This window comes from Microcaecilia unicolor, chromosome 11 (assembly GCF_901765095.1).
Source record: "Microcaecilia unicolor chromosome 11, aMicUni1.1, whole genome shotgun sequence".
In the NCBI taxonomy this organism is placed as follows: domain Eukaryota; kingdom Metazoa; phylum Chordata; class Amphibia; order Gymnophiona; family Siphonopidae; genus Microcaecilia; species Microcaecilia unicolor.
Window position 1 is genome coordinate 202,599,672 of NC_044041.1, and position 13,906 is coordinate 202,613,577.

Genomic DNA, 13,906 nt, shown 5'->3' on the forward strand with positions numbered 1-13,906 from the left:
CAAAGTAGGGTATACACAAAAAGTAGCACATGAGTTGTCCTGTTGGGCAGACTGGATGGACCGTACAGGTCGTTTTCTGCCGTCATCTACTATGTTACAAGGCCCTCCACTGTTTTGGTCAGTAGTGTTATTGAAGGCAATGGTCTATATAATTAGTGATGTCGCTACTTATGCATTTTGTGTTTTTGGGTATTGGTGTTAGTACTATGTCGCCTTTGTCTGTTGGGAATTGTCCTTTTGGTAACGTGTGTGATGTATTTGGTGAAGCACTCGATGAACCAGTTCCAGAGGGTCTTTTCATCATGTAGTTCGGGCAGTTGTCTAGCATACAGTATGCATGTGCGTATTTTGTCAATATATATATATATTTTTACAGTGTTTAGTTCTGGGGATTTAAATGTGGACCAGATTCTGTCTGCTGCGGTGTGGGTGTTTCTTTCGCATTCTTGTAGGAAGTCAATTATGGACATTTGTGGGTTTGCTAGGTTTAATCTTGTGTTTGTTATTTTGTTTTTGAAATATTGTGCCACCTCACCTGCAGTTGGAGGTATCTCTCCTTCAGCCATCTCTTCTCCAAACTGAAGGCCCTAACTGCTTTCTCCTTTCCTCATACAAAAGTCACCCACTACCCTTAATTTTCATTGTCCTTTTCTGTACCTTCTCTAATTCCACTATATCTTTTTTGAGATGCGGTAACCAGAGCGCCACACCGTTTTCAAGGTCCGGTTGCACCACGGAGCGATTCAAAGGCATTATAATCTCATTTTTGTTTTCCAAACTTTGAAAGTACATTTTTGGATGATCATTTAAGGATGTTTTATAATGGTGCAGGTTCATAGATTTTAATTTGGAAAGGAGATCAAGGAAAATTTAAACACTTAAGGATCGCAATTTGAAGTTTGATTTAAATTATAATGCAGTAGAAGTCTATTTCTATTAAGATTAGGTACACAAAAAACAGATTTCAGACAACCCTTTATCGTAAAGCCATTTTGACAGTTACTATAATATGGCACTCAAGCGGGATTTACCATATAATCAGTTTTTAAGAGTTAGGAGATTATGTTCAACAGGTGTAGATGCAGAGGCAAGGGAGTGTAGCATGATCAACAGGACACTTCCAAACAAATCCAACAAGACAAAAGATGATAAAATATTCTTTAATAGTAGATAAGACTTTACCAAGTAGAGACTCCTGAGGCAGGTGGTGTGTAAACACCAGTTGATAGAGTTGAAGAAAGTGAACCAAATAAAGCCTTTATAAAGGCTCTTGATTGATAAATAAAGATGAGAGTGGAGTGCAAAAAATGCCAAATAGCAGTTGATCACACCATTCCCCTTGCCTCTGCATTTCTTCTCGTAGCGGATCCAGTTTCTCCACTTCTGTGGCTTCCTTTATGTTATTTCCAGCAGGTACAGATGAACAATGTCAAGTTAGTAATACATACAAAAGATTTTGATATCCAGTTAAATATATGGAATAAACTACCAAATATTACAGAACACGTGACTTCACAGCCTTCAGGAAATGATTGAAAACGCACTTGTTCGAAGAGACTTACAATAAGAATCCTCCTTAATGACTTGATTATTATTCTATATCTAACCAACCACGCACTGATCCCTCCGAATTTATTTTATTTATTGCATTTGTATCCCACATTTTCCCACCTGTTTGCAGGCTCAATGTGGCATCACCATTTCAGGGTACAGAGATACAACTGGTGTTACAGGATAACAATAATAACAAGGCTAACAGTAGGTCTAATCAAGCATTACATTAGTTATATTATCATTATTGGGCCTTATATTTTACTGCTTTTTATTATGTGTTATGTAAATCTTCCTTATTTCGTACACAGTAATATGCTAAATTTAAAAACCTATTACTCTGTTCATAATTATACCTTTTGCAATATAATGTAAGCCACACTGAGCCTGCAAATGGGTGGGAAAATGTGGGGTACAAATGTAGCAAATAAATAAATCAAGGAAGGTTTGATTAGAGGCAGCCAAACAGATAAGAGTTCACTGTTGCCCATTCAGCCTAAGAAATCCCAGGACAAAATAGTAAGCCCTATGTATTTTGATCACTTACCTCTTGATTTTATAAAGATTCTTAAGAAACATTGGTCTACTGTTCAAGCTACACCACATTTTTCTGGTGTAGAGATAAAGGTTGCTTTTAAAAAAAAAAAAAAAGCACAAGAAATTAAAAGATGTGATTCCACCATCTGCCCTACCTATACTAGTCAGGAAAGACAAAGTATGGGGGCATTTTCCATGCTGTGATCGTTCAGTGTGTCATGTCAATCTTAATGTTATGAACCGAGACACTATTCAAATTGTAAAACCAATTTGTCCAAGCAAAACAAAGAGCATTTAATACGAGGATCACTGAATATGAGTGCAATTAGGAGAGAAATCATGGAAAAACCATTAGTGGAACATATGATATTGAAGGATCACAATTTTGATGAATTACGCTTTGTTGTATTGTGCAAAATTATACCTCTGGAGAGATAGAGACAGAGAAATTGTTATTGCAAGAACAGATTCATCTTCAGATTCAATACAGTAATACCATATGGTCTTAATCAAGAGTCTGATTTGACTATTTTTGTAAACAAAAAAGGACACAAATATATATGGTTCATAAACATGCTCCATAATAAAGAATGATTGGATATTTTATGTGTATTTGAGCAAGTATTTAATGTTGTTTATTTAATAAAGTTATTTTTGTGGTTTCCACATAGTTGATGTTATTGAATATAATAATATTTATTTTGTTTTTCAGTGAATCGATTAAGCATTTGTTGTAATTTTTAGGGTCTTTTTGAGCATTTAATATTTTTATATTGGTTTTTATGCCCTTAAGTTTTAATGGTTCTTTTAAGGTACTTCCCAAGCTTCAATGATGTCATTTTCATGACTGAAATGTATCCAAGATGGCTGCTGGCGTTTTTGATTATTTTAAATATATTCTTCACGAGTCCAGCAGCTTTTTTTTTTTTTAAGTAATTAGCAATTCTAGGAGGCATTAAGGGGGAATCGAGATATACCTTCGGCTTTGTTTTGTTTTTAATTTTCAAATCGGCGTTTTTTTAAAGTCATTCCATTTTTAGGAGCAACTTTTCTTATGCACAATTTGAGCTTTATAAACAATATATTAATAAGCTTTTTTTCATTTTAAGTTGATTTTAAGTTGTTAGTATATATTTGTTTTTAGCAGTTTTGCCATGTGACCTATGAACTCCACAGCTTGTATTAAAATGAGCCCTGTTTCAGGCATCACGGTTTCTACAGCTTTCACTGCGAGAGACTTGCCTTGTTTGCTGTTGCTTGTTATTCAGGAGCTGTTTGTAGTAAGTTCAACTGCTTCTGTGCTCTTATGTTATATTTATGAGCTGGTTTTAAATCTGTTTGTATTCTCTATTTTTATTATTGGCAGTCTTGGATGCACAAATTCTAACTAAGGGGAAGTATTTTATAAGCCCTTATTAGTTATGGGCCCTTTCTGGTCAAATGATCACCTATGTTTTTAAATAAGATTGCACCATATTTCTGTTCTCTTTATTCACAAGCAAGCCCTGACAGATTAGTTTGAAACACTTTTAAAGGACTATGCAACGTACAACTGATTAGGATGTGGTCTCTCTTAGTATTGTTACGGTTGACCATTTGGTTCACTTACATTTTACTATTTGATCATCTGTGCATGTTTGTTTCATATTTTATATGGATTTATTAATTTCAATTGTTGATTTACAATTATGTCATAGTGCTTGCAAATGATATATTTTTTGGCTATGTATATTTATTCCATGTGAGTTTAAGTTACATTTTAGATTTAACTTGTAAGTTTAAAGTTTTTTGATGTCCATTTGGTCCAACAGTGTGTCATAAACACCCGACACAGCTGTTTGGCGAAACACGGCCACATCGGGTAGTTGCACAATAAAAAGATTTTTCTTTACAAGTTGGTCTGCTTGTTGCAGATGAAGGCAGGGGGTATTCATAAATTGTCTCAACACAGGAGGGGCACAGAAGTGCTTGAGTTCAGCTATTTTTCCCTTGCATACTTTATTTTTTTTTTTTAAACAAGCAGATTCATTTTGTTGTTTTGGGGAGGGGGGAAGGGGGAGGCAGGAAGGCTTTCATATGCAGACAGTAGATGTGCTTCATTAACAAATTCCTCAAAGCAGAGACAAACGCAGCTGGGCAGGGCTAAAACGCAGAGACCATGACTGGGTTTTGTAAGATTAGCTCAGTCCTCTAAAAACAGAAGCACACAAGGCAGACGCAACCTTAGTAAAAGCTCATTTTAAAGGTACACAACAGACACACAGGGTGTCTATGTGCTACGAAAGGGCAGCGAATGTAACTCCTTTCAGGAAAATTTCAAGAGTTAGCCCAGAATGTTTTACGCTGCTTAAAACCAAGCAACGGTCTATAGGAATCAATCAGTAGGTTGTGTTGTACTGTGCTAGGCTCCTCCAATGGAACATATCTTTGTGCCATATGTAGAAGAGGAGGAGGCAGTACTAAGACTGACTCTCTGCTGCTCAAAACCTTTGGATGAACTTCTGTGGGTGGGCCGAGCCCCTCTGTACACAATGACTCTTGTGTATTACACAGCGGCTGCTGTGCTCTCAAGTCGTTTACAGTACAACTTATACAGGTCTTCTGCCGCCACTTCTGTTTCAGCAAAGTCCTCACAGCTCTGCTTCCAGACGACTGGGATTTGCTCCTCACCGTAGTAAGCACCTGCAATTGCCCCCGCCATGGTGGCAATAGTGTCTGTATCGCCTCCAAGAGAGATGCAGTAAATGATGGTCCTCTGCAGGTTGTTGTAGTGAGCCGGGATGTCAGAATCCAGCTCCATGCAGCGCAGGAATGAGTAGATCGCTGTGGGGACAGACTGCAAGGCAGCAATTCCATTTCCTGCAAAAGAAAAAGGAAGGATAGAGCCAGGATTTCCAAGCCCTCTGGCTTGAGGAGCCCACTCATACCCTAAGCAATGCTTCTGGGGAAAGCAGAAGACTCTGAAAGGGTCAATTAAAAGAGCCACTATCTCCTGCCCCCTTGTAAAATGTTTCCCTGGCATGGGATGAGGTGAGCTTGAGAAACACACTCTCAGATTTACAGCTCAGGGCTTAAGAGTCTCACAGCTGCGTCTGTCCAATCTCAGCTCAAAACCATTTCCTCACAAGCAGCCAAGTCCCAAATGGAACAAAGTGGCTGGAAGAGTCTTAGGTTCGCTGGCCACAAGGCAGAGACACCAAGCCCAGGCTGTAAAAGTAACTGATGACATGTGCCTGGAACCTCAAGAGTTTCCAGGATCAGAAAGGAAGAAGCATGGTCAGCTGCTGGAATGAAAACAACAGTAGCAAATAATACCAAGAATCAAACAGCTCAAGAGACAGCACCGTTTTAATATGAAGCTTTATGGGGCTAATTTTACAACTGGGCCCCCAAGTCAGGAGTCCAAAATGGAGCCTTTGTGTACTTAGAAATAACCTCATACAATGACCCCCCAGTACCGCTCAAATTTACACTGACTGTGAGGAAGATGTGTTTGTGTACTCTTTGTACGCACACCAAGGGTCAGATGCACTAAACTTAACGAGCCATTAACGAGCAAGTAGTAAACCATGGCATTAAACTAAATGCTTCTTCGAGCCATTTTCCGATCACAGTAGCAGCTAACGAAAACAGAATGCACATGAGCAAATTAGTACCCCAATGTGTATAAATCGTATTGTAATGAGATGCACTACCGTTTTCCGATTGCCTAACCGTGGAAAATCTAACGGGAGGTCTGTACCTCTCGTTGGGGCTGCGCACCCTCTAAAAACTTCTATAAATGTAACAAAAAAAAAAAAAAAAATAGGGAAAAAAAAACTTCCAAGTGCTCGTCAGGGCCGTCCTTCTAAAGCGCCTAACATGGACATCCTTCACAGAAACATTAAAAAAAAAAAAAAAAGGACGGCCCTGGCGAGCAATTGGACGTTTTTCCCCAGATGTTTTTGTGATGGGTGTTGTTCTGCGAGGACGTCCAAATAAAAAAAACTATTTGGACGTCCCTTTCCATTATGCCCCCTCCAGGTCTCTCTCAGCCAATCACAGCGCGTTTAGCTGTCACCGGTGTCAGCTAAATGCGCTGTGATTGGTGGAGAGAGACCTGGAGGGGGCCATAATCGAAAGGGACGTCCAAATAGTTTTTTTATTTGGACGTCCTCGCACATCCCAATGCCGGCAGTGGTAATTTGGTGCAACTCTCACCCCCCATCACCCCCAGAGCCGCGCGTTCCCAGGGAGAAGGGTCTGCACGGTCAGCTGCAATCCACCCCTTCTGAGAGTGGGGCGGCAGGTATCACCGGCTGTACCGGCGGCTGCAGCTTGCGCTCCGGCCCGCGGCTCTGACAAGTGCTCATCAGGGACGTCCTTGGCATAACGCTTGGCTGCTCTGCGCATGCTTGACTGGCCGACTGTTTTCCGAGGAAATAGAAAATGTAAGTGAGCTACAACGAGCAGCTCATTTGCATTCCATTTCCTTGATGCATGGCCATTCCCTACCGATTTGCTATGGAATCGGTAAGGGAACGGCTCTTCCGAGGACTTTAGTGCATCTAGCCCCAAGTGCACTGCAATTCCACCCAAACTATGCCCCGGGATCATCTGCACACAGTCTGTAGAAAAGCAGGCACAATCAGCGTGATTCCCCCATACACAAGTCTATCCATTTCTACAGCTGTACTGAATAGCATAATGAAAAATATTATTCTGCTGAATACGAATAATGGGCATCGAGCTTTAACAAACAACAAAAGAAGCAACGTGAAATCAGATATGAAGAGTTTATTTCTGTAGGATTTAGCACAGTAGAGCCCCGGATTATTCATACTGAAATCGCTATTCAGCCAAATACGAATAATGTTTTTGGGGCACTATTCGGAGCTGAATCAAATACGAATATTTAGTACAGCCCAACCCATTTCCACGGGGAATACATTGCTTTACGCACAAAAAAGCTTTATAAATTATGCCCTATGTATGGGCTCAAAGCTCCACAAACATTCCCGTTTACTTTGAGTGACGGTACACCGAGACTAAGCCCCATGACGCTCAATATAGCACAGTCTACATAAAAACTCTCAGAGCAGGGAAAGCCTAGCGATACATCTATTAAATTCATGACTCTCTCCAAAAAGACAAGTCAGTGAATGGCTCAGCCAATCACACAAGGAGTCTGTGAGAACGAGAGATGAAGCTGAAACAGTCTCTCGACCCCAGTACTCCCCGAGCACCAGGTTTCTGTGCAAAATGACAACAAGAAAACTTGTAAGTGACTCTCACCTAACTCAGCAATCACATCCTCCTTGGAGACCTGACCCCTCTGGAGAAACTCTCTGATCTTCTGGAGACGGCAGGAGAACGGAAAATCCAGTAAATCCAATCTGGTCAACAAAGTGAAGGAAGCAAATCAGCTTTCTGGAAAACTCCATCAACAGAAAATAAATGCAACACCCACAGGGAATAGAAACTGACAGCTACACACAAATGAAAAGAGTGATCAAGAGGAAAGTGGGGTACTTTCCAAACAGCTCATTTACATATTTAAAAGTGTGATGTATTTAAAGGTGTGCATTTTTTACAGGATCATCTGGGAATGTGTGTGTTGCACTATCACGATCACTGATTTCATCAAAATGTCTGAGGCGAGGCGCAGGGGGTCCCAACACCCTTGCACCAGTCCTGAATACCCATTACCATGAGACAGAAGAAATAATTGTCCTTTAACCACATGCAATACAGAACGTCTTCAACTTCCTTCCTAGGTCATGTGATGCTTGGTGGGGATAAGAGAGAAGGCAGCGCCCATTCTGCAGTTCCTGCAAATCTGTTTTATGGTGTGCAACAATAAACAGCACATTCAAATAAAACGGCAAAAAATAAATAACCCTTTTTGTGCCAAAAGTAGGTTTTAAGAATGAAACCTTTATCCTGTAGATAAAACTATTTCACCACTAACCAGGACAGACAGAGATACGGCTTTAAGCAGGACTAATATTCTCAAACCCACCCCACTGCCCCACTTTATTCCACCACTTAGGTAAAGAAAAGCATCGACCAAAAGAAGGAATTGCAAAATAGTCAAAGTATGTATTTATTTTATTTCTATACCACACATTGTACATTTCAGAAGGCAAATTAATCTCCTATTTATTTTATTATTTGTTACATTTATATCCAAACAAAAAAAACAGCACCACGGGCCTTTAAAAATGGAACACAGTTCTTTAATGAATGAGCCTTGACAAAAAGACCCGACACGTCTTTTTGTCAAGGCTCATTCATTAAAGAACTGTGTTCCATTTTTAAAGGCCCGTGGTGCTGTTTTTTGTTTACATTTATATCCCCCATGACTTATTATTCCATCTGACTGGCCCACAAAAATCATTGGAGACTTTAATGGCAGTCTTTCAGAAATAGTGATTTCTCTGGTTTTCGTTTAAATTTACAAAAATCCTTGGTGCCGGCCTCCTTGGAGCGGGTGGGTTTGTTCCCTTTGCGTTGGGCTCAACGTTCTTTTAGATACTTGGGAATCCTCTTGTCTATGAAACCCTCTATCATCTTAATATTTGTTTGCCAGGCTGGCAGAAATTACCTTTGGGGTTACACTGTAGAATCCATCTCTTTAGGATGGTGGAGTTCCCCAAATGGTTATATACTTTCCAGATGCTTCTCCACAAGTTGTTGCAGAAGGACCTTCATACTTTTCATCTCGTCATTTATCCCATTTTATTTAAGGTGGTGAAGTCAAAGATTCCTAATTGTTTGTTGCTGGGCAATTAGCACGCTGGGGGTACAGGGTTGCTAGATACCTATAATGTGGCCTGCCTGTCTCGACATCTGGGGGGGGGATTGGTTTTTTGGGGAGGGAGGACTATACCCCTATTCAGGTAGTGATGGAATTATTTTCTCCTTGGCGGTTTCGTTTTCTTTTGCAGGTACCTGGTAAGGCGCTTCCTGTGATAACGAAGGACGGTATTTTGATGATCCCCCTTAAGGGAGTTGCGAGGGGGCCTTTATTACTTATTTGGGCATTCCTCCTCATGTCTCACCTTTATTACCTATTCAAGGGATTGATCAGTTTCTCCCCGGGGTTGAAAATGCTTCATAGTCATATATTGCTGGAAAGACAGCGGATGGGTGTGTCCTTTAAACGAAAGAAACGATTTTTATATATTTGGGAGCCTTTTATTTTGTCGCTCTTAGCTAGGGCTCGTACCTTCATTTTGAGCATGCTTTAACAGCAGCCTTTGGCTGTCTTGGCACCCTTGTGATGGGAAGCTCCTATTTCTTTCTTTCAGGGTTTGTTTGTTTTTTTTGCAGGGGGGTGGGTAGGAGGCTGGGGAGAATACCTGGTGTTTCCGAGGTGAGCCACTGTTTTGGAGAGGGGCTACAAGAACTCAAGCCATTCTCATTCTCCTTTCAAAGTTCTTTTGGATTTTGCTCACCTCGTTTCACCTTGGTTGTTCAACTTTTGTTTTTGCTTTTGGCTTCTGAGGGGTGGGTTGGGGTGTTTGTGTTGGGATGGACCTTGTGGTTATTGATTATCTTATTGTCCTTTGACTTGTTCCACACATCTGGCTTGGCGTTACTGTGCTGAGGGAGTTGGGTGAGGGGTTTGTTAGGGTTGTAATTGTTTAGATGTTTTAAACCATGAATCATAGATTGGTTGTATTGTTTGGTTGTTTGTTTATTGTCTTCTCTCAATACAAAAATATTTAATAATAAGAATACATTTCGTATCATTCTTAGAGGTTTTGTAAGCAGGATGCCCTCTTCAATTTTCTCCCATATTGCAACATCTGCCTCGCATATAAGAGCTTAAAAAAATCCCAAAACAGATTTAATACTTCCCCACAGGGAACAATCTTAAGATCCCTGCCTATCACACTCAGGAAAGGGGATCTGGCCAGGCCAAAACCCTCTTCAACTGCAGCAATTCCTCTTCATTTCAGCAGCTCCCTCAGGATTTAACAAAGGTAAGAAATTGTTTCCCTGCTAGGGCTCCAGGGCACGTCGCACTACAAGATATGACAGCCTTGAAATACATCACGGGGAGGGGGGTCAAAATAAAGCTTACAGATACGTAGGGTCCCAGATTGAGGCTCCCAAGCACTTCCACACTGCCTCCACCATGAACAATGCAATCCACAAGGCCACCAAGGGGCGTGCAAGGAAAAGGTCCTTTTCCAGTTACATTTCTCCAGAAAAAGGCAACATTAAAAATAAAAAAAAGCCCAGAACAGCAGACAGAGCCTCTCAGATAAATAGGTATTAAAAAAAAAAAGTATATAAAAATCAAGTCTCTTTATTCTTTCAAAATTACCAAAACATTGACTTAAAACAAATCTAGATACACAGGATTTTCTATCTTTTGAAAATATAAGTAGAACCGTTCCACAAGTTTATTTACTGCTTCCCATGAAATGACCACTTTGAATTTATCTTGCAAAGAGTGAAAAAAAGGTTTCTGAACCTCTAGACCCCCAAATATTATACCAGACTCTGGTGCTGCCGGTGACATCACACAGCATTCTTGATATGTACTTCACCCACTGAACTCAAACACTGCCGTTTTGATATTTGACCTCCCAAATCACAAAGGAGATTTTGCAAACTTATTTAGGGGAACACAATGCAGATTACCGTACTTGTCCATGGGGAAGAGGCAACAGTTTTTAACCAATACATTGCATTAATCATTCTTCTGCTACTTACTCTCTGGCATCAGCAAGAGACTTCTCATTCCCTTCCACCTCTTTCATGTGGCCAATGAGCTTATCCAGATATTCATCCCGATCCAGCTGCCCTTGCAGGGCGTAATGAACAGCAAGTGCTTGCAGAATGGCACCATTATAACCCAGCGAGCAGGTGTGGGTCAGTTTGGCACTGATCTCCGTGAACTGTCAGGAAACGAGAGAAGAATAAAGAGGGTAACCTGCCACAGCTGAAGGGAGAAGACTTGCAATTTTAATTCCGATTGTGCTCCTGTTTAGCTCACCTCATATGGAGCAAAACATTCTTATAAGAACCGACCTTTTTCATATCAGCAACGTGAGGATAGGCCAGTGGAATTCCCACAGCCCTCATTGCTGCTCCATTTCCGTAGGAACCTTTGCCATCAAACTGCTTTCTTGCTGGCTCGAAAACATCACTGCATTCGGAGCTAAGAAGCTTTTCAAAGACGACGACGACTGACATTCCATACCCTCGGTCTGGATCTTTTTTATAGTCCTCGGCAAACCTTTAGCGGTAAGCAAAAATTAAAAAAAAAAAAAAAAAAGCATTAAAATTCAAGATTGTTCTGCAACGAAGCATGACGTTAAGGATCATTAGAAGCCTGTCATTTCAATGCTGAGCAGCAGTATTTCCAATGTATTACAACTACTACTACTATTTAACATTTCTAAAGTGCTACCAGGGTTGCGCAGCGCTGTACAATTAACAAAGAAGGACAGTCCCTGCTCAAAGGAGCTTACAATCTAAAGGACAAAAAGTAGGGTCCCAGTGTGAAGCTGTTTCACTGCACTGTTCTGTCATCAAGCGCTTATACATTTCCTGAGATTTCAAAACTAAACATAAGGCAGAATTTACAATCCTAAACTGGCCTCCGAAAATTTACAAAGACCTAATGTCCACATTTATACTCAAAATTTTACTAAACTCCCCAAGTTTAGAACCATGGGAAGTGGGTAGCAAAAAGGGGCAGATTAAGGGAGGGGACGGGGGAGTTAGGAGCTTAGCACTAGGCTTTAGGTTTATACATCTAGGCAAATGAATGGCAGTCAAGTTCAGAAGCATCATTTTTAAACCCTTAAATTGAGATGAATTTTCAGCTGAAACTTAGGCTCCTAAGTTTGACTGAAAATACAACAGAATATAGATGGAAGGTTTACTACTACTACTTATCATTTCTATAGCGCTACAAGGCATACGCAGCGCTGCACACCATACACAAAAAAGACAGTCCTACTACTACTACTTAACATTTCTACAGCGCTACTAGGGTTACGCAGCACTGTACAAAATAAACGAAGAAGGACGGTCCCTGCTCAAATGAGCTTACAATCTAAAGAACGAAATGTCAAGTTGGGCAGTGTAGATTTCCTGGGTAGAGGTGTAGAGGTTAGGTGCCGAAAGCGACATTGAAGAGGTGGGCTTTAAGCAGAGATTTGAAGATGGGGAGGGAGGGGGCCTGACGTATGGGCTCGGGGAGTTTGTTCCACGCATGGGGTGAGGCGAGGCAGAAAGGGCGGAGCCTGGAGTTGGCGGTGGTGGAGAAGGGTACTGAGAGGAGGGATTTGCCTTGAGAGCGGAGGTTACAGGTAGGAACGGGAGATGAGGGTTGAGAGGTAGGGAGGGACTGCAGATCGAGTACATTTGTAGGTAAGAAGGAGAAGCTTGAACTGAATGCGGTACCTGATCGGAAGCCAGTGCAGTGACTTGAGGAGAGGGGTGATGTGAGTGTATCGGTTCAGGCGGAAGATAAGACGTGCAGCAGAGTTCTGAACGGACTGAAGGGGGGACAGATGGCTAAGTGGGAGCTTACAATCTAGATAAGACAGGTAAACAGACAGAACAATTAAGGGGAAGGGAATAAAGAGGTGAGGATAAAGGATAGGGCAATAAGTGAGGGTACTGAGTAAGAGAGTCATGGTTAGGAGTCGAAAGCAGCAGCGTTGCCAGATGGGTGGTTTTCCCGCTCAATTGAGCGGTTTTCCGCAACCCGCCATGGGAAACTTTTGCCCGCAGTGGGTTGCGCTTTTTTGGGCTGGTTTTGGGTTTTTTTGTGCGGGTTTTGGGGCGGTTTTTCGGCCGGCAGGGGGTGGGGCTAATGGCGACAGAGGTGGGGTTTGCTGACGTTTTGGGCGGGGCGATGACGTCAGGGGTGGGGTGTGTGCGGTTTTGGGGCGGGTTTTGGGCTGTTTTGTGTGGGAATTTTTTTTTTTTTTTTATATGGCAACCCTGTAAAGCAGGTTTAATTGAAGATTGCACCTGCTGATTATCTGATGCTTTTTCCTTCCTTCCTTCTCCCATTATGGTTTGTTTGCTATTTTAAGCTTGAACTCTGATCACCTTCAGTGGGTTTTTGCATATTTATTCAGGGCTTCACATGTTTATTTCCTACGTTCATGCAAATACATGATATGGGGGGGGGGGGAAGAGCAGCAATTTGAACACGTTTATCCTGCAGCAGAGATTTCCAGTCTCACCTCTTGGCCATGTCCACTTCATCGAAGGCGGGGGTGGACAGAAGGGACCGCACCAGCCCCCGGGTCATGGCCGTGTCGTCCGTGTACAAGAGAAACCCTGCGAGGGGGGAGAAAAAGAGACACGTGACCCCGGGCTCCTCCCCCTTCCCTTCCCCCCATCCCCCTCCCCCGGTCCTTACCCGGCTCCCGCTGCGCTTCCTCTACAGACCTCAAGAAACGGACAACTCTGGCCGCAGGCAACGGGTAGTGACCCTCGAAGTCCGACCCCAGACAGTCACCGAGCAGAGCCCCCAGCAAAGCCCCGCGGAAGCGGGAGAGACTGCGGGCGGCGGGCAGCATCGCCTCGGAGCCGCCGGCCATGATGAGCTCCGCGCCTGCGCGCGCCACCGCTTCCGGGAGAGCGAGATTACGCAATAGGCTTGGCCAGTGACTGAGACACAGCGCCACCCCGTGGCGGGAGGCCGCACTGTAGCACCTGCTCTCCCTCCCCCAAGGCCTATCAGGCAGCAGGGTGGGTGGGGGAGTTCCAAGAATCAGAGTATACAGCCATTATTTATTTATTTTATTGCTTTTCTATCCCACATTTTCCCACCTATTTGCAATACATTGTGATT

At 42.2% G+C, this 13,906-nt stretch overlaps 1 protein-coding gene across 1 annotated transcript; it reads right to left on the minus strand.

Moving 5' to 3' along the window:
• Positions 1-4,135: 4,135 nt before the first annotated feature.
• ADPRHL2 (ADP-ribosylhydrolase like 2) lies at positions 4,136-13,685 on the minus strand. Its single transcript, XM_030218804.1, has 6 exons — positions 13,472-13,685; positions 13,293-13,389; positions 11,116-11,323; positions 10,798-10,982; positions 7,363-7,463; positions 4,136-4,947 (listed from the first exon to the last, which is right to left on the minus strand). The coding sequence occupies exons 1-6, from the start codon at positions 13,650-13,652 to the stop codon at positions 4,634-4,636; spliced, it is 1,086 nt and encodes a 361-aa protein (XP_030074664.1). The 5' UTR covers positions 13,653-13,685; the 3' UTR covers positions 4,136-4,633.
• Between the last annotated feature and the right edge of the window lie 221 nt (positions 13,686-13,906).